Source organism: Fistularia commersonii, chromosome 26, assembly GCF_037954325.1.
Source record: "Fistularia commersonii isolate RoL2024-O1a breed Wild chromosome 26, RoL_Fcom_v1.0, whole genome shotgun sequence".
In the NCBI taxonomy this organism is placed as follows: Eukaryota; Metazoa; Chordata; class Actinopteri; order Syngnathiformes; family Fistulariidae; genus Fistularia; species Fistularia commersonii.
The window spans coordinates 6,565,696-6,584,179 of record NC_141309.1 but is presented as its reverse complement, the minus strand read 5'-3'; the positions used below and the strand labels follow the sequence as shown (position 1 = coordinate 6,584,179).

Genomic DNA, 18,484 nt, shown 5'->3' with positions numbered 1-18,484 from the left:
CCCATGTTACCCACGTTTCGCTTGACATTTGTTGCTTAAATGGTGAGTGAATGTACTGCATTGTGGCTGGCTTGCACAAATGCACAATTTGCACGTGTCAAAAACAAGGTCTCATGGATGAATAACATCATTAATACAAATCCGGAGATGATTAACCATCGGCTGTCTACTTCGCAAACGTGCGAATTGTGTAATGAATGCAGGAGAACTTCATATGTAAGAGTGAAGTGCCACCGCTAACGGCTGTGACCGATATGCGAAACGCGTGTGGCGAAAAACCACACATGCATTTCCTGTGGTGTGTCAGTGCACGGCTCACATGACGGAGGTGCGGGTCAGAGGCGAAAACACACACTGCTTGTTCAGCAGTCTGAGAGTTTGAGTACACAAAAGCAGAAATGTAAAAATACAAAAACAAAAGCCGGCTCAGAACGGTAAAGATGTATAGAAGGTTGACCCTGGCGCGCCGGATTATTTCTCTGGGAGAGGTTTTTTTTTTTTTAAGATTTCTTAAAAATATATACGCCGCGATACGCGGGACGTCACCTCGGTGCGCTCGGCGGGGACTTTCTGTCCCCGTCTGCGGTCTCAAACAAAGACACAAACAATCCGGCCTGCGTTCGGAACAAACGACTTTAACGCGCCGATCCGAAGCCGGGCGGGAGGAAATGAGATCCCTCTCCTACGGCTGACAATCGGTCTTTCTCTGCTCGGCTTTGCTCATCCGACAGTGGGCGGCGTTTAGGATGCAGACCACGGCTGGGAGAGGCAGGTAGATGGCGGGGCTCTCCCGGGAACGACGTAAACATGACAAAGCAGCCCGCTTTCCAACTGTGACATTAATACCGGATAAAACTTAAATTATTTATTTTTTTCTTTCCCGGAGAAAGCTTATTATATCCACGGATCCAAAGAGTGGCTTTGCACCGCGGCGGCTCCTGTCAATAAACACCGTCTACTCGTGTCTGGTGTTTTCTCAGAGGAAGCTTTTTCAAATGATTCCGGGTGAAAGATTTTCTTTTGGCAGTCTCGGGGAAGGGACGGCTCCCCGGCACATATTAACATACTTCAAGTGACACGGTTTGCATTTCAAACATGTCGGGACACTCGATAGCCTCGCGGCCGGGAGCGCGTGTGGACGGCGTGCGGCTCCTGTGAGGCCCTTAGGGATTTTTCTTTTTTTTTCTTTTTTCTTTTTTGCGGTGTCAGACTCACAGCGACGCGCCGACTCTTGGCTCAACTCCAGCCTGTAGATGGACAGTCTATTGGCTCCCCCGCATACGTTGCTCCGCTCTCCTTTGCACTCCATGTTGCATTCGCTCTCGGTGACGTTGGCCGCCTGGATCTTGTGACCGCAGTAGCACTCGGCTCCGAACTCCAGACCCGCGTACATGTAGCCCCTGGACACGGGAAAGATAATGATCGTCGGTAAAAGCTCGAGTTAGGCATTCATTATGTCTAAATCGTTCTGAGGGTCGAGGCACCGTTGCGTCCGGAACGACTAGATAAGAAGAAGTCTATAAAAACAAATAGATCACGCACAGTGTTAAGGTGAGGGCAAGTTCTATTACATCCCTTCTGAATAACAACGGGTTCGTATGCGGAGGCACTCGGAGCAGGAACAAATTTTAATTTGCGGGACATTTTAATGAAGCTAACGTATGGGCCGCCCGCCGCGACGCCGGCTTCCACTCCTTCACGGAGGATTTGACGAGGGGCCTTTAACATGCAATTAGACGTCTAATCCATCTCTCACACGGGACAAATCCTGGAGGCTATGCATCAAACCCCAACCTCAGGCTGCCCCCGCCGCCGCTGCCTCTCTCTGCCTTTTTTTTTTTTTTTATGAACCTGCAGCTCATAAAAAGAGGCTGCGGGACAAAAGCAAAAGAAAGGGGGGTCGAAACAAGCGCTTCCTGCTTGCTACTCTCTGCACTGTAAACCAGCGATGGATGTAATTCAGTGCATTCGATAGACCGGTTACCCGGTAATCCTTGGGGAGGAGAGAAAGGTGAGACAAACAGCTCTCAGAGATGATTTGCAGTTTCAAAAGTCTGAAGGGTAGGAGAAGATTTATATATATTTATATATATATATATGTTTGTAGCAAAAAGAGAAATCTGAGATTCCCGGAGCAAGATTTTCACCCCCTGTGGATGCATTGCAAGGATCCAAATGCAAATGGTTTTTATAAAATTATTTCTTGCTCGTTTCTTCCGGAAAATAATTGTAAAAAAAGGAAAAAAAAAAAACCACTGCGGACAATTCACTTAAATCTAACCTGACAAGGATGTCCTTATAATTTGGATCCCATTGTATGTTTTAGATGTTGTCTTTTCAGCGCAATCACAATCAATGAGGAAGAATCTTTAATCTCCTTTTATTAAGGCTCTGCGTATTGTCGTTTGATCTCAGCTTGATAGAAGAATAGAAATAGAAAATAAAAAAAAGTTATTTTCATGGATATTTTTTTTTTTTTTTTTTTTGCATTTGCCACTTTCATACCTTTCTGCACAGTTGTCCTGGCAACGGAATACAGTCATTTTTTTGTAGTCAAAAAACGAAACTCCTCTTAGCGCTCTCTTATGTGTGTTGTCGACGTAGCAACCGATATATTTTGCTGGAAAAGAAAAAAAAAAGGTGATTATTAGAAAAAACCACATGGAAAATATATAGAATTCAGATTTCACAGCACACACGTTATGTCACATATCGGGCAGGAAAATGCACATTTAAAATTTTTAGTGATTGTTTCCCTAAAGTGTGTGGGAAAAACAAAACAAACAAACCCTGAAACAAAGAACATGAGAAGTCCAAACTAGGGCAGAATCTTTATTTATTCATAAAGACACACATCCCCTTCTAGTGGCCTGTAACTGCAGTGGCAGTCGTCTCTCTGCATTTTTGCAGAGCCCGTGTGGGGGTTGGGCATCGGTGAACCTCTGGCTTTGTCACTCTCATTAAAACACTGTTCGCCTGCTCAACTGAGCCACACAAGCTCGGCTGTACCTTTAACAAACAATCCTATTGCCATCTGTGCTGTGCCATTACCCCTTTGAGCCTGTGTTAATAGCTAAATGGGGCCCAGTCCTCTACATTACTATAATTGTTATGCTTTACAGGGCCTGCATTTGAGCAGCATTTGGCATGCTGCAGGACTGGAGGTTCTTACTATTGTTCGGATAGGCCACATTACATGGGGGGGGATTTTACCGAAGCTCCTCCGAATGATATCATGCCTATTTTTTTTTTTTTTTTGTTATTTTTTATATAAAAATGTTCCACCACTAAATTGCTACACCTGCCGGCTCAGTCCCCCGGCATAATCTGCACCCCCCCCCCCCCCCCCCCCCGCCCTCCTCCTTTCAGCGCATTCGGTCTTTGTGCGATTGCACCACACGATGCAATTGTATTTACGCGGTTTTCGGATATCCGTGCGGCAAAAATGATTCACTTCAAATGAAATTTTGCATCGGTGAGAGTGAGTGCTGCCCGAGCCGGAGAGGAGGGGAGAAGTCTCTTGACTGTAACATAACAGGATTCAGAAGATGGTGCTGGATGTACGGTGTAAGAGAAAAGTAATGCTTTTAAGATACTAAGTACTCCATCATCACATTCGGCTGCAGTGCTGTGAGGTTATCATTTTGAAAAAGAGGAAAAAAATGTGAGGGGAGGGCAGGTCCGCCAGGCTGAGAGACCTTTATTTGATCAGATAACCTAAAGCTTTAAAGCACATTATGTTTGTTTCCAGGACCGTGGACTGGAGAAAAATAGCTCGACGCTGTCAGGATATTAAAAAAACAGTCCACTGTAATGGTCTTTGAGAAAGAGGCGATGTTTGCTGTGATAGTTTCGGGATGGAATTATGTTTGTGTTTCTTCCTCCGGCTCGCGGGGGTCGAGCGAACGGCGCCGAAGGCAGGAAAAAAAAAGAAAACGAGGGAGAAGAATACGGTCGTTTCAATAAGCAGATATCTGACCAGACATGTTCTGGTTTCCGTTTCAGTCGAATGGAACTGACGGTTCAGGACCGAGCGGGCTTTTGGTTCCACGTATGCAAAAACAGTCCGTGTGAAAGGCAAAAGGAGCACAAATAATTGGTCGAAACCCATCTTGAAACGGATCCACTTTGAGAGCGAAGCTGTTTGAAATGGGTTTTCGTATACTTTGAAAGGAGTCCAGCGACACATGGTCACAGCTCGAGTCGCTCATCGGATGGAAAACGCTCCTGGCTGAAACGAGGAGAACTTTTGGCCGCAATATCTGTTTGCTACACGACTGAGCCCTAAAACTTTGGCCCGCGGCCCGAGGCGCTAATCATCAGCGATTATTGGTACAGACACTGAATGTATCAGACATCAGACTGATGTCAGTGATCAGTCGCCCGATGGGTCTGGCACGCTCTATATGGCATCGACTGCAACCTGAATCCGGAGTAAATATCCCGCTGTAAATGTGTAAAAGCCCGGAATATGAGGGACTATGTGTAACTGACACGTTGGTAAATGTTTAAATTGGTTTTCCGCCCGAACCCTAACCCTTGATCTCTCCCTCTGCTGACCGCAACTCAAATCGGACATTAAGACCGCGTTGAGGTCGGAGAGGGAAAGACGAATTAACGTCCGAAATATTTATAGCACGCAAATTTATAAATCCTCAGTCAAAGTGAAAGGACAGATTCTTTCATTGTCTGTACGGCTTATCCTGCGCTCCGGGTCGGGGGGGGGGGGGGGGTGCTGGGCCACATCCAGAGACAAACAGCCGCTGATTCACTTATTCACACATCATCTAAAGACATTTAGCCCTTCACTCAGTCATTCACAAGTCATATAGACATAAAGCCATACACACAAACGACCGTTCACTCATTCATTCACACATCATCGAGATATAGAGCTGCTCATTCGCTCATTCACACGTCATAGAGAGACATACAACATCTACACATGAATTCACGTCATATAGACGAAACCATTCACTCATTCATTCACACTTAGAGACAAAGAACCATTAGCTCTCTCACTCAGATGTCATATTGAGACGTACACTCATTTATTTACGCATCGTGTAGATACAAACAACCATTCACTCATTCATTTACAAATCATATAAATATGGAGCCATTCACTCATTCATTCACACACACTTTTTATAGACACATGCAACCATTCACTTACATGTCGTAGAGACAACCATTCACTCATTCATTCACACATCATATAGAGATACAAAGCTATATATTCTGTCATTCACACTTCTTATAGATACATACAAGCATTCACCCATTCATTCACCTGTCATACTGACATACCGCCATTCACACTTCATCGTTCATTCGTTCGTTCATGCAATCGTTCATTAATTAATTAATTCATTCATTCATTCATATTGAGATTGAGAACCATTCACTCTCTCACTCACATGTCATGTAGAGATAGAGAAGTATTCATTCTCTTATTCGCACATTATGTAGACACACATCCATTCACTCATTCACTCATTCAATGACATGTCAAATAGATGGAACCATTTGCTCATACATTCACAATTCATTCATTCATTCACTCTGACTGACATGTCATATGCAAACAGCCATTCAGTCATTCATGCACACATCATATAGAGATATAAAGGAATTTATTCTGTCATTCACATGCCATACAGATACATACAACCATTCACTCATTCGTTCATATCCCTGTGTAATTAGTCTCCAGCAGGTTTTACCCGTAGGGGGGGGGGAAACCCAGAGGAAACACTCCTTGGGATCGAACCAGGGGCCCTGTTGCAGGAGGAGGAAGCATTAACCCCTGCACCACTGCGCAGCACAACTCACCGCACACGTAAATATTTAATGCCTCGAAAAGTGCTTGCGTACAACTCTCCGACCAAGCTGACTATGTATAAAAGTTCATGGCGCGCCGTGTCACGAAACACTGACCTACCTCCTGTTTACATTTCCCCCAATGGCTCTACCTGCTGTGACATTTGCTGTGTTTCGTGCTTCCCGTCTACCTGCCACGGGAGCTTGTGAACGACTCGACGGCTAGCGGTTTATGTACCCGTGAGTACTGATATGGAGGAAGGAGCTGAGAGTCATCAGCGAGTACTAGCGCTCTTCATTACCACCGGAGGAAAATCTGTACAACCCAGATTAAACCGGGCTCGTGAACTTTGCGGTAAAGGGCAATAACAAGCGTGAGCAAGGACGCCTAAATATCAAGAGCTAACAGCGTCACGTCCTTCGAGCAGAGCCTCCGCGCGTGCCTTCGTAAAATCGTGCAAATTAACACCGATATTCATTATATCTTTTAAGACAATGCGCAGCAAGTGATCGAAATGAGATGCGTTACTTACTGGCTTTTAAAACCTTCTCCTTTGCACGGCGCAATGTTTTCAGGCTGACCGATACACTCCGCTGCGCGTGCATTATAAACCACATTCAGAGGGAACACAATAAACCGGCAAGTTTAATTATCGCCCTAGAAATGAGTTTCAGTTGAGGAGGAGTTTTTATTTATGTATGTAATTGCTAATGAAGTCTCCAAAGGTCAACAGTTCTTTCCGAAGCGGGGAGTCGCGTCGCTGGTCCTGCGTTTTATTTCGGGGAATCAATCACGTCGCAAAATACGCTCCCTGTATTTTAACCGGATTTTGATAATGACATGTTTTCCCTGTTACTTTCAGCTACATTACGCTCGGGAGCAATCTCAGAGTGCCACATTTGCCACAGTTGAGAACAGAAGATATTTCTATAGCAACAGGGAAAACTGGACTGGCCCCTAAATTACATCTCCATTGTGGGTTGAAAGAATAAATGATGTTTACGTGACATCCATTTTGGTCACGTTGAACCTCTCCTTTTTAGTCCTAAGCGCCTTGGATCCCGTTACGGAGCGACTTTTCACCGCATATTCAAATTAAACCTATTCCCTAAATCACATAATAGTTTGCCTGTCTGGCAAATGACAGTGTGTGTAATTCAAATCAAAGCGGATGTAAATGTATTTAAAAGCATATTACCAGTGTTTACGCTTTAGAATAGAATAGAATGCGATTAAAGGTGCATCGTATTCGAAAAAACATTAACAGCCATAATATGCTTTGAAATACATTTACCCACATGTTATCCTATATTATATCTATATTCAGCATTTCTAGTGTAAATCATTGATTCCACCGTTGCGTTGCTCCTTCTCCACTGTTTGGGTGACCAATATTGTTGAATACTAGCAGATAAGAATAAGAGATGAGAGATAAAGAAATAAAAAAAATGTCATATTGGTTAATTACACTTGAATTTTCCATTAAGGCCTGTGTAATTAGCTCTCCATGGACACCGTGCTTGGGGGTTGTTGCTAAAGAGTTCGTGCTGTATTTACTCAACGGTTCCTGACGGCCGATTCGGTCCGGTCGCTTAAACCGAGTTTTTGATTGACGTACCCCAACGCGAGGGAACGCGAAGGTCTGGCCAGCGACCTAGAAAAGGGACCGCTAATGGACGAGAAAATAATACGCGCTCCCGCTTTCTGAAGAGCCCTTGTCCTTCACAGCACTCCCCTTGTTTTCTGCAGCGTGGCTTAAAACATAGGAATCATCACATTTTCAATTACGTGCGGTCCACACCGGCTGATATCGCATTCCTATTGAATTTTTCCGTGCCCGGGCGAGGTCTGAAACGGCTCTGAGACCTCACCATTCCGTGCACTTCTCCCCTGACTGCATGTTAATAATACATTTTCGACTCCCACCGAGAGGAAAGTAGTAAAAAAAAAAAAAAAAGAAAGAAAGAATACGGTCGACTGAGCCGTGCGGTAGATTTAACGTTGTGTGTGATAGATTTAAAAAATGTGGGCTTTATAATGTCATTTCACAATGGCTATAATAATATGCACATTTGGTGACAGGTCTTGAGTTTGAAAGTTACTCAGCAGTCAAACTTCTCTTCTGCATGACACTTTTGATCTCAGCAGCTGCGTGAAACATTGTTTGGTTGTTCTCCGAGTTTTATACGGGCAGTCGGCATCTAATAAGTAATAAAAGAAGAAAATCTTTTGTAGTTGGCTAACCCGCATTTGCATTTTGAGAAAACATCTGCGGATCCGGAGAACCGCCAGACATAAAACAACCCACATGGAGGCGAGTCTTCGTATTCCTACCTCTTCCGTCATCCACGTCTTTGGCGTTGCGTCCTTTGAGCGCCCGGTTCCAGTTGTTGCTGTAGTCTCCGTCCCGGCCCTCGGGCGCCTGGCTGGCTTTTTTCATCCAGGGCGGGCCGTACCTGCGTCCAGACCTGTGAGTCTCCCTGAAAACCCGGTGCATGATGCCGAGCCCCCTGCTTTCCGACGAGGAGGTCTGGCCGCCCGTCTCGGACGCCACCAGGGAGTCCCGGCCGCCTCGCGCGCCGGGGCCGCCGTCCCCGACGAAACCCGAGTGCAAGAAGACGAGGCTCCCGGCCGTCAGGTAGAGGAGTATCAGGGAAAAGAAGCGGACGGGTTTCCTGCGAAAATAACGCTGTATCTTCATCAGAGGCTTTGCCATGCTGCCACACGGACAAACACTCCCAGTGATGAAAACTCATAAAGCAGAGGATCTACGGCAGCTCAGCCCGCTCCCCCCCTCCACCCTAAAAAAAAAAAAAAAAAAAAAAAAACCCACACTGAGCTTCAGCTATAATGAAAACAAAGTCAGTTGAAGTCTGCCAATCCTGCGCGGAGGCCTTCCAGACAATAGCATGACTTTTCCCACATGTGCGCTTCTTCGGGAGATGCTTTTTTTTTTTTTGTTGCGCCCGCGTGGCTCGCCGAACTGGTAATAGCGTCCACCTGAGAGCATCCGCAGACTCCCGTCGACAGCCCGGCCCCGATAACTGGCTCTGGGGCCCCGGCGTAGGAGGTGAGCGGCTCGGGGGTGGGGGAGACGATCACTCAGCACCGTATTCAGTCCAGTTATCGCCCTACGGAGATGCCACAGCAGCACCGCAGTGGCACTTTCTCCAGGCTGTGCAGAGGGAAGAGGGTTTTATTCCCCCCGGCTGAGCTAAGAGCCTTTCACCCTTGCGCGCGGAGACGATCCGAAGAGTGTGGGTTTGACTCACCATCTGCAGTATGAACACAAACAAAAAAAAAAGGGAAAAAAAAAAGAAATGAAAAGTGAGTGCACTTAAGGTTTGCATATTGAAAACAAAGCCGAGTCATCTGCGAAATAAAAGTCCGTATAATTAAATCATCTTCAAACGAATGTAAAAAAAAAGAAGAAAGAAGTGACATTAATTTGCTGCGAAAACATTTTTTTTTTTTTTTTGCAAACATGCGAAAGGGAACGAGACGCACGGCGGAGAAACACGCGCACCGCGATATGGTGCCATAACTAATGGAAAACAATCCCGTAATTACACAGCTAAACACAAAACAAACAGGAAAACTACACTTTGGCACCCGTTGGGCTCTCCAAGTTAATACACGGACACAAAGAGCTACTGCTCATCACATTTAAGTATGAAAACCATAAAAGGACAAATTGTTCGAGACACGAAGCCACGATTTCGTTCGCCGTTATTCGTCCGGCAGAGAGACAGTCTGCTCGGCCGCAGAGGACGGCTTGTGGATCGCACTTACTAAATATTTTCTGATTTATGCCCGCGGCCATCCATTAAATATAAGGCATGAACATACTGCGCGCGAACAAGCACCGTCTGTTCATGATATGCGGCATTATTTGCTGCGCATTATGAGGAAAGGGGGGTCCTCACGCTGCCCTCAAAGACGTCTCTGTTCTGGGACTAACCTGAGTGGCTACAAGTGGTGGGTGTAACGCGACCCGCCCCCCCCTGGGATCGGGGAATTTTCCACACCGATCAAAGGGGCACTCGCCCTTGTGGCTCCGAACAAATCTGCGGGCTGGATGTCACCTGAAACCTCTCCGGCTCTGCAAGACCCCCCCCGCCCCCATCTCACCCCCCAGAACTCTCTTCGCACTCCTGCGGTCGGAGACAAGTGTCTGGGACCCCGAAGGAGAAACGGATCACATTTTGCACAAAGGCGCTCCTCTCTGACCCCTGAAAACATCTCTTTGTCGGTGTCTTATACAAACCCACAAGGGCGGTTTTCTTCATTGACGTTTTTTTGGATCGGTTTTCCGACGGGAATGTCTTTTTCTCGCTCAAACTAAACGCTGACGCTCAAAACAAAGAGCGTCACTGCATCACAAGTGGATGCTCACACTCGTGATGCTGAAAGCAGATAACCCTCTATGTTTATTATTGGCTTTTCAAATCAGAATCAGAATCGATGGAATATTTTTTTTTTTAAAACCGTACTTTGTTAGATGAGAATTCAATACATGGTGGTTTGTTCATCCACAATTTCATTAAATGTTTTCATTCGATTTGTTATATTTTCCTCAAAAGGAAAAGGCTCAGTCAGAGCTAGAGTTATTTGCCACCAACCTCGAGCTCAATTCAAAGGCTTTTTAAACCCTTGCAACACCGCGTGAAATCATTCTAAAAGTGGAAATGTATTACGTCTGGCTTTATTTGTCATTTTTTTTACCGTTACTGATGATTTTTTATTATGTTAGTCTGACAATAATATCAATGCCCGGCCCAGTCGGATAGCGAAAGTCACCTTTTGCGAGCGCGTGATAATAATACCTCCCGGTGGAAATGCACACATGACGCAAGAAAACGCATGATATTAGCCGCGCGCTGGACTGAATCACCTTGAAATGAAACACGGATAAAAGTCCAAACCACTTTCACAAAGAGATTCTGCAACACCGCATTATAAATGATGATGCCAAGATGCTTAGGGGAGGAGGGGGTGGGCAGGGTTAAGGGATTAGGGCCGGGACCAATACATAGGAGGCCTCTAAACAATGTTAATAGATGGGAAGGTTGTTTTTTTAAAGCACCTGGGAAATGAATTTGCGTAATAAAATGCAAGACATCCGTATGTTTAGAGACGGGAACAAATGAGAAATCACGGATTATCGAGGTCGACCCGATTTCTCTTCTAGGAAGACTCGTCCCGATGTATTTCTGTGATACTGCGGCCGACGCTTTGCAGGGTTTATAGCTCGGGAAGAGTAGCAGACCGGTCGACGATCGGTCTGGTGAATCCCGCGCCGCGCCGTAAATCACAAAATCGAATGTTTCGTGCGCTAACTAGATTTAGCGCTCGTCCCGAAAAAAAAAAGAAAAAAAAAAAACAGATAACGATCGAACGCAGGCGGACCGTCGGACAAAGAGGAAATGCAACAGATGGGCGGTAGGAGGCGGCGCCTGGGTCTTTCTGCCAAATCGCGGCAATTACTCCGACCGACGCGAAATCACTGGCCGATCACAAACGCATATTGGTATTAAATAAGGCAGCAAATATTTAATCAGAGCGGATTAAGCGGAGGAACCGTCGAGGATAATCTTTGGTGACCAGGCTGACGGCCAACTCGGCTTGAACCGCAGGGAAGCGGGTTCAGGGGTTGGAGCCGTTAATATTATTTATATCCGTCCCGGGGCTCATCGAGCGGGACCGGCGCTGGGGTCGGGCTTCGGGGGCCGTTAAGAGAAACGGATAAAATCCAACAAACACCCGGCGATCGTTCATATCCCGTTTCGATAGAAACCACTTTCCTCTGTTAGAATAAACACAACGGTTATGTGGGTGTAGAGTCCAAAGGATGTTGTTAATAAAATAAGCTCCCGGTGCTAATTTTTAAATCCTGCTCTTAAAACAACACAGCTGAAACAGCAGTAAAGGAAACTTCAAGGAGTTAATTTTTTTTTTTTTTTTCTAAAGATAAGTTACCTGACTCTGCAGATGTAGTCAGTTCCCAATCCCCCATCTTCACTGCCAAGGAGAATTATTCTCACTGTAGTTCAGGAGAGGCTGTCTAACAGCCAGACCTCCAAAACCCCGGGGCAAATCTCACCAGCTGAATTAAATCAAGCGGGATATATTCTCCCCGTAATGTCAAATAGGCTTTCAAAGTAATATGTCCATGTGGCGAAAAGACAGTGCGATTATTTTAAATCCGCGTCAAGCCTGTTTTTTTTTTTTTTTTTTTTTTTTTTTTTTAGCGATAGAAATACTCGGACAAAGCAGGGAGGAATGCGGTTGGCCCCCGAACCCGCCCACCTGCGGGCCAGACTCGGCCACCCGAACCGACAAACTGAGCCCATTTACATTTATCACAGCGCCCCCCCCCCCCAAAAAAAAAAAAAAAAAAAAAAAATTGACTTAACCTAAATGATGGAAAGTTGTATTTAAAAAAAACACACTGAAAGGAGTTATATGAAATCATTGAGAAGCGCGGCACAACAGTCAATCAGCTAAGGGCTAATGGGTTGCAGACGTGTGTGTGTGTCTTTGTTTAAACCGTTTTGTGATTTTTAGCACGAGCCGAAAGAACGGCTTGCGTCGGGGCGCCACAAAAGAGCCGGGATTTGTCCCTATGCAGCGGAACGCTGCCGGCAGTAGCCTGTGTAATGACTGCAAAATAATTGTAAGTACGTAAGTAAAGAAAGTTTACTGACGCGACACAGCTTGGCGGATACAGAATTAAAAGTGCCTTTCATTAAAAGGAAATAAACGGGGTGGAGAAGAAAGTAATAGACGTTGGATAAAAGAAAATTGAATAAATATCGCCAGGCTGGTGAGGGGAGATTAGCCCGAAGACTGTGCGAACGCAAACGTTTCCACCTGCTTCACAGGAGCCAAAAGAACAATAAGACGGGACGGCTCTCCGTTACTTTGGGGCGACGACGTGAAAAACTTTTCATATTAGTAAAAGCAGCTTATGTGGGGTTTCAGGTCTAAGACTGACAATCATCCCAAAGTGAGTGGTACAATCCCTGAGATTAGGTGATCCTTTTGGAGCACCGCGCCGAAGGAACGGGTAAATCCTTCTTTTGCTTCCAGCGAGGTCATGTTGCAAGGACAGCAAAGTTGCAAAAGAATTAGGAATTAGAATAATATCGGGCTTCCGCCTCACAGTAAAAAGGTCCCTGGTTCGATTCTGACGGTTCGATTCTGACGGTAGAGCCTTCCTGTCTCAAATATGAATCTACGTGGATTTCCTCCAGCTTCTCCGGGTTCCTCCTACAGGCCCAAAACATGCAGGAGGTTCATTGGAGACCCGAAGTTGCTCAGACATGCGAATGAACGAGTGAACGATCGTATGTTTCTATACGAGGTGTGAAACGGGAATGTTTACATGTCTCCATATGACCTTTGAATGACAGTAGTATGTCGCGATAGGACACGTGAGTGAGAGGGTGAATGTTCCAGTATCGAGGGGACCAACTTTTGCGATAATGACTAAGTTGAACCATCATATGGGCGAATTAACAGGTGATCGTCACAATTGGCGAAGGTTGTCGAAACTGGTAACCGATGGGTAGCGAGATAAACCCAAAAATGTTCCCTCTGACTACAAAAGCTACAACAAAGGTACATCTAAGATTGTTCATGAATAAAATGATCTTCACTGACCGTTCCTGCATGGAAGAATTGTTAGTTTATCTTCAGATGGCTGAATATGAAGAGAGAAGCCCGTTCCACCAAACGCCTGTATGACGCAAGCACCTATGCGCAAGCCTGAGCAGGTTACGAAATGACAAAAAACGCAAATGTGCACCCCCCACTCCCCGTACCCACAGGGAATGCATTGAAGTGCCGTTTTTTGGAAAAAAAAAAAGGGATTTTTACATGTGAGTCTATCGGAAAACTCGGCGAAAAAGTGGCGTTTCCCCCCTTCTTCTTCTTCTTCTTCTCTTCCCTCCAGGGGTCGCCACAGCAAATCAACCTTCCCCATCTCACCCTATTCTCTGTATCCTCCTCTTTCACACCAATTAACTTCATATCCTCTCTTGCGGCGTCCATAAATCTTCCCTTTGGTCTTCTTCTCGACCTCCTGCCTGGCAGCTCCAATTCCAGCATCCATCTAGCAATAAATTCACTATCCCTCCTCTGTGCATGACCCAACCATCTCAAGCTGGCGTCTCTGACCTTCTCTCCAAAACATCTAACATGTGCCGTCCCTCCGATGGACTCACTCCTGATCCAATCCATCCTGGTCACTCCCAAAGAGAACCTCGACATCCTCATCTCTGCGACTCCAGCTCTTCCTCCTGTCTTTTGGTCATCGTAACTGTTTCTAGATCATACAGCATCGCTGGTCTCACCACTGTCTTGCACACCTTTCCTTTCATTCTGGCCGACAGTCCTCTATCGCACAGCAGCCCTGACACTTTTCTCCACCCATCCCAACCTGCTTGAACCTGTTTCTTTATCTCTTTTCCGCACTCTCCGTTGCTCTGGACCGTTGACCCTAAGTACTCGAAATCCTCCGACTTCTCGATCTCAACTCCCCGTTCCGCCCGGGTTCCTCTCATTCCTCGCACGCATATATACTGTCTGCTACGACTAATCTTCAATCCTCTCCTTTCCAGACCCGTCTAGACGTCCTCAACCTGTTCTCTGTTGCAGATTCCTGTCCGTCTGTCCAAACAAGAAGGGGCTCAGAAGTGATCCCAGATGAAGTCGGTCGCACGTCTCTAAATGAAATGTAAATGAGAGGGTGAAAGTTCGTATGTCTTTATATTACATGTGAATGAGCGAGTGAATGGTTGTAAGTCTCGGGGTTCACCCGGTGATCGATCCAGGGTGAACCCCGCCTCTCGCCCAATGACAGGCCGCGACCCCGATGACAGGATAAGCAATATAGACGATTGACCGAATGAATAAATGAACACTCCTCTCTGGTTCAGAGATATTCCTCCATCAGATCAGTGAAAACCTCTCCTTAAAGAATCCGCTGCTTTGATTATACAGTCGGCATTTCATTTCTTCACCTATTCAGAACGACATGCACTTTCAGTTCCCTCATCAAGGTTTATAAAAATGGCAGTAAAGAAAGACTCACTGTCGATATCTCAAAGAGGGCATTGATTGTGAAAAGGAAATAACTCCGCTGTGTGCATATTTCCCTTCAGTATCGATCCTCCGATCTTTCTTAGTGAGAGTAGTGTTACGGACGCAGATAAAGGCGGTCATTTCATTTATTGCTCCCATAACCCGAGCGTTCGTCCAAGCAAAGAGTACGAATTCGTCAAGAAAACGGAGGTCTTTCCGATCGCCCGGTAGCGACTGCTGCGTCGCTCGGACCGCGGGGAGACAACGCTTGCACAAAAGAAAAAAAAAAAAAAAAAAAGCCCATTTGTTTTGGCCGATGATTAAGAGGGAGTTGGGCGCCGCGCACGCCGCGCACGCCGCCTGCACCGCTTCCGCAAAGGTCGGCCCGAGACATTTAATTCAGTTTATCGTGCCAGCTTTTCATATCACACAAAACATGTTGAATGGTTTTCTGGTCTGTTTGAATTCATTTGGTGAGAGTGGATCGTGTCATCTCTATTGGAGCATTGCAATTTGCGCGTATGTGTGTGTGTGCGTGTGTGTGTGTTTGCTCGTGCAGACAGAGCAAGTTGCCATAACCTCTTCAGATTTCTTCTGGAATGAGCTCCTGGACTACAGATCCTGTCTGACATGGAAGGGAAAAAAAATACACCCACACCATTAATGATGCATTCACATGCGCGCGCACTCTGTTACTGTGTAACAGAGCCTTCGTAAATGTTTAGGCCGGCTTTTCCTGCTTCGAGTGATTAAAATAAAAAGGAGCGCCAAACATCCAGAGGGTAAGTAGTAACAATAACAGAAAGATGGGGTTATCAGGTGCTTGAGATTAATAAGACAGAAAGCCATTTCACTTGTTTTTCCTGCGTGCTTGCTCGTGTTAATTACACATGCATGCACACACACACACACACACAAAGTATCTTTCTGTGAAAAACACTACACTCCAGTGTGTCAGGTGTCTCCGGCTCCACAGCAGCAGAGGAGTTAACGGTGTAGTGGGAGAGGCAGCCCTGACCCTTCCCTCACCCTGGAGCTTGTCTTTCCGCTTTCCTGGTGTGTTTGGCCTGCCAGTGCACATTAGCAAGGTTTGTCAAATCAAATCAAACTAAAGATCATGCTTCTCATCCAGCGCTAACACCGGCCCAGCTGTGCTCTTCGTATGCTTTCCCCCCCGTTCAAAAACAACAGAGCGGGCGCGCTGCCGTAGCTCTACATCACACTATGAGGCTCTTCCAAATAATATCCCCTGCCAAGGAAAAAAAAAAAAAAGAGAAAAAGATGAAGTTTTATGTAATTTTGGAGGGGGAGGGGGGGGTGAAGGAGCTCACATTTTAATAAATGAAACCTGAAAAATTACAGCTGAACGCTTCAGCTCCTCTACGCTTATCACGGACGGCGGCTCCCGGCAGTGCATAACCCCTGAAAACTGGAGTGTGAGCGTGGCTGCTTTTTCCGTTTTTCCAGTCGGAATCGCAGCGCCGTGGCCCGGTTCAATTTCAGCCCGGCGTGCATCGCCTACATATATCCGCTGCTGTTTTCACTTCCCGCTTCCATTTTGGCCGTTTTCATCAAATAACGATCGGGTCACAGTGTGTATCTGTGTATGTGATACCAGTTGTTGTCGCTCGAAAAGGAAGCCGACGGGGAAATACGAGAATCGTTCGGTAGCGACCGCACAAAGCTGCACTTACGGGCTTTTGTTGTCGAGATGCATTTGGCAACAGTGGCATCTGTCTGCATTTCAATGTCAAGAGTTATACTTCACATTCAGAGTTAGTCTTGTGTGTGTAAAGTGGTGCTCGTGCTCTGAAAACAGTGCTTGGCTTATTTATCATCATTTCTCTTTCAGAAGATCTTGCATAAATAACAAGGGGATAATATAAAAACTCCTGTCAACAGATGAAAGACTCGGCGGGAAGCGGAATACACTCACTGCTATTTACGCTCATCAATATTTTATTAATGACTTGCAAAGACTGCGCTAAAATGCTTGCGGAGGATTTTATTTTTTTTCACATTATATTTTCCCCGGTGAGTTCACAAACTGGACGTTTCATGATCACGGAAAGACATTCAATATATCGACAGGATTTTTAAGACCGCAGCGACCGCAAGATTGTGTCGCGATAGTTGCCAAGCACGAGTTTTTCCGGAAGGATAGAAAAGAACGGTAATCGCAAGTGTCGACAAGAAGGGCAAGAGGTATTTTTCATTTAGATCGAAGATTATTTGAGTTAAAACCCATTTCATCGAGCCCACAGAAACGGAACTATTCTTTGAATTTAAACCCAAAGTTAATTTTCTCGTTGAACCTCCCATTCTGTTTTCTTAATGATGAGATGAGATGAGAACAACTCTATTTATCCCGCAGGAAATTGTTGTGCCGGAGTTTCAAGTAAAAACATAACGGTAATAGATAATAGTAGGAAGGAGGAAGAATAAGAAATACAATGAAATATAAATTGTCTAATGATAAATCGATTGATGAATTTATTCTTTATTGTAAAACTCGCCTCCTCTAAAATCCAGCCGTTACCCAACTGTATGGAAGTCATTTCAATCAAAACCCCCAAAATAATTCAAAAACAACCCCTCTTACCTCTTAACGTAATAATTTTATGCGGTTACATTTATAAAGACATCTCGAGACGGCAGTCTGAGAACCCTCATTAGTCGATTTGCTTCCCGCTTTGATTCTCGCCCTCAGGAAGCGGTGATCATTAGTTGACCAAAGATTTGAAAGAGGAACTCTAAGCTGAGAAACCTGATGTATACTGATTGGAGTATTTAGCACCGCTAGTTACAGCCACCCAAAGCCCGGGTGTAATTATAAATATCAGTGTGTTGGACATGGAATGGTTGAACATGCCAATCGCAGACGGACATTTTAAGCACCCCCTATGAAGCTTAAAGATTAATCCCAGAATGGCAGGGAAAAAGCTCATTGTAATCCTGATGATACTCAATGCTCCATTAAGCTCAGCGGTGACCTTTTCCTCTGAAAGAGAAGAGGTAAATTAAGGGTTCTAAAAATAATGTAATCTTGTCTTTGACTGCGGCACAGTAGCATTACGCCGCCGCGTTGTAATAGAGTGACCGGCCGGCGGGAGGTTTTCTCTGACCGTTTGTGAAGACGGGACAATAATTCCATTGTCGTTGTGGAAATACTGTGAGTCGGCAACTGGACGAGGCCTTCGCGTTAATTCCTTTCGCTTTTAAACGGATGCAATCTGAATGCTCAATAAGGGGGGGTGGAAAAAAAAAGCTATTTTTGGTGCACGCCGCTGAGTAAGAGTGAAAATATTCATGACGCCTTCGATGGCGCGCGGTCACGAAACCCCCGGCAGCGGAGGGAACCGGGCCGGATTATTAGCGTATGAGTTCAGACCACCCCACCCCCAGCAGCTGCTGCGCCCAAATCCCGGTCGGCCACATAGATGGACATTTGAGAAACAATCACTTGAATAAGTCCTCTTTAATGGCTTCATAAAAGAAGTAATTATTCTGCAGTGGGAAGGCGCTGTCTGCGGGAGATCAAATGATGTCTTCCACTATCCAGCCTTAACAAAG

The 18,484-nt window shown here is 45.5% G+C and overlaps 1 protein-coding gene across 1 annotated transcript in view; it reads right to left on the bottom strand.

The window, feature by feature from the left end:
- The window catches only part of wscd2 (WSC domain sialate O sulfotransferase 2), a 38,596-nt gene that overhangs the window by 7,351 nt on the left and 12,761 nt on the right, over positions 1 to 18,484 (bottom strand). The window contains exons 2-4 of the mRNA XM_086173845.1: positions 8,159 to 9,099; positions 2,506 to 2,620; positions 1,216 to 1,400 (exon numbers count right to left, since the gene is read on the bottom strand). Of these exons, the coding sequence (XP_086029971.1) occupies positions 1,216 to 1,400; positions 2,506 to 2,620; positions 8,159 to 8,540 (682 nt within the window). The 5' untranslated portion in view covers positions 8,541 to 9,099. The remainder of the gene's footprint in view (positions 1 to 1,215; positions 1,401 to 2,505; positions 2,621 to 8,158; positions 9,100 to 18,484) is intronic.